At 34.4% G+C, this 2,193-nt stretch overlaps 1 protein-coding gene across 1 annotated transcript; it reads right to left on the minus strand.

The window, feature by feature from the left end:
• Nucleotides 1-930: 930 nt before the first annotated feature.
• Nucleotides 931-1,707, minus strand: LOC113306330 (uncharacterized mitochondrial protein AtMg00310-like). Its single transcript, XM_026555278.1, has one exon. It carries the CDS (start codon nt 1,705-1,707, stop codon nt 931-933), a length of 777 nt encoding a protein of 258 aa, XP_026411063.1.
• Nucleotides 1,708-2,193: the final 486 nt, after the last annotated feature.

A 2,193-nucleotide genomic window follows, 5' to 3' on the forward strand; every position in this document is an offset into this window, starting at 1 on the left:
ATTTGATTTATCTACTTCTAGAGCTACTCTAATACGTTCAGGAGGTTCTTTTCTCCAATTAAAAGTTGATCTGAAGTTTTTGGCTTCTTTGGCCATTAAGTCAACTACATTGTTAGCTGTTCTTGGAACCATATAAAAACCTAGAAAGTTATTACAAGACTTAAGTTCATTGGTAGCTTCTTCTAATATGGATATACCCTGCCATTTTAATGAAGATTCAATCCCATTAAGGTAATCAAAAAGATTTTTGCAGTCACCCTCTATTGAGAAATTTGACAAGCCAATTTCTGCCACCCATTTAGCTCCCTGCAACAGTCCTAGGGCTTCCCTTCTTCAGGGGTAGAGGCTGTGAAAGCTCCTGCTCTTCCTTGTTCAAGAATTCCAGCATCATTTCTAAGCATTAAAGAGAAACCTGCTGGAAAATTAGCTGAAATGCAAGCTGCATCAATATTTAATTTCAGCTGAGATCTCTGAGGAGGAGTCCACTTAGGGGTTAAAAATTTTCTTATTTTAACTTGATTTAGTAACGGGTGATCCTTGTACCAGAATTCTAAGTATCCATGGATTTCAGTACCTAATTGTGCACTTGTCTGCTGTTTTTTTTTCAAAAACTAGATTGTATCTCTCCTTCCATATGAACCATACTTTTGTCAGTGCAATTTCTACAGGTATAATGATGCTCTTTTTATTTATCCAATCCTTACAGATGTCTAAGAAAGTTGTAGAACTATGAAGTTGAAGTTTAACAGGGTAGGGGTCAGTTGCTCAGACCTCTTTGGCATAGGGACAGAATAATAATGTATGTTTTATAGATTCTACAACATTACAGTTTAGAGGATAATTTGGGTGTACATCTTCCATGAATTTTGCTAATTTAAGGTTTGTTGACAAAGCATTTTGTAAGCATTTCCAAGCGAAAATTTTAATCCTCTAAGATACATTTAATTTCCATAGAGAGTTCCAAAAAGAATCAGGTTGGCCTAGATTGTAATGGTTTCTAGTTTTTTCAGTGAGCTTATTATACATAGATTTAACTGTAAATCTCCCTGATTTTGTGAGTAACCATCTAAGTGTATCAGATTTACCTTTAGCTATTCTGACATTGTTGATTTTGTTAGCAATAGCCACAGGAAACATTTCAATCAACAAAGTATAATTCCACTTCATAGTGATAGGTTCAAACATATCCTTCACAAGTGTTAAATGAGAGTTACTAGCTGTTTTATAGCTACTAAGGTTGTTTTCTAGATTTGGGATCCAGTTATCATCCCAAATATTAGTACTGCTACCATCTCCTGTTTCCCAAATATTATTTTGTTCTACTAAGATAATACCTTTGCTAATGCATTTCCAAATCCAAGAACTGGTTGTTGGTATTTTATCTTTAAAAACAGAAGACTTTCTAAAATATCTAGGTTTCAATTGTGACACCCAAAGTGCAGTAGGCTCAGTTAATAGTCTCCATGCAAGCTTAGCTATAATGGCTAGGTTGTATCTTTGTGCATTTCTAAATCCTAATCCTCCTTTGATTTTAGGTTTACAGAGGCAAGAGTAGGATACTGGATAATATCCTTTATAATTAGTTTCTTTACCCCACCAGAAGTCTTTTTGGAGAGCATCAATCTTTTTAGTAGTTTCCTTAGGAAGGATGAAACAACTCATTTGATAGCTAGCCATACTGGCTAGAGTAGCTTTATTCAGAACCATTTTACTTGCTTGTGACAAAGTTTTTCCAATCCATCTTCGAATTATTTGCTCCATCTTCTCCACTATTGAATAGAGGCGTACCTAAATAAGTATCTTTAGGATCTATTTTCTTTATCTTGAGTAATTTGCAGATCATTCTTTGATGTTTAGGTTGAACTTTCTTACTAAAAAAAAACTCCAAATTTTTCAAAGTTGATCAGTTGCCCAGAGGATCACCTAAAGGATTCTATTATAGTAAAGGTATTATGACACTCTTTCAGATCAGCTCTGATGAAGAGAAGACAGTCATCTGCAAAAAATAGATGAGAAATATGGCTATTTTTGGAGTGATTTTCACTCCATGAATTATTTTCTCATCTTCCACATTGAGAAGAAGTCTAGAAAATATTTTCATACAAATAATAAAAAGATGGGGAGAGAGAAGGTCTCCTTGTCTAAGACCTCTAGTAGGTTGGAAAAAGTTACCAGGACAACCATTCAACAAAA

The sequence above is a fragment of the Papaver somniferum genome, chromosome 8 (assembly GCF_003573695.1).
Source record: "Papaver somniferum cultivar HN1 chromosome 8, ASM357369v1, whole genome shotgun sequence".
Classification (NCBI taxonomy): domain Eukaryota; kingdom Viridiplantae; phylum Streptophyta; class Magnoliopsida; order Ranunculales; family Papaveraceae; genus Papaver; species Papaver somniferum.

Coding starts and splice junctions, on each gene's coding strand:
- LOC113306330 (XM_026555278.1), bottom strand. CDS start 1,707: ATGGTTCTGAATAAAGCTACTCTAGCCAGTATGGCTAGCTATCAAATG.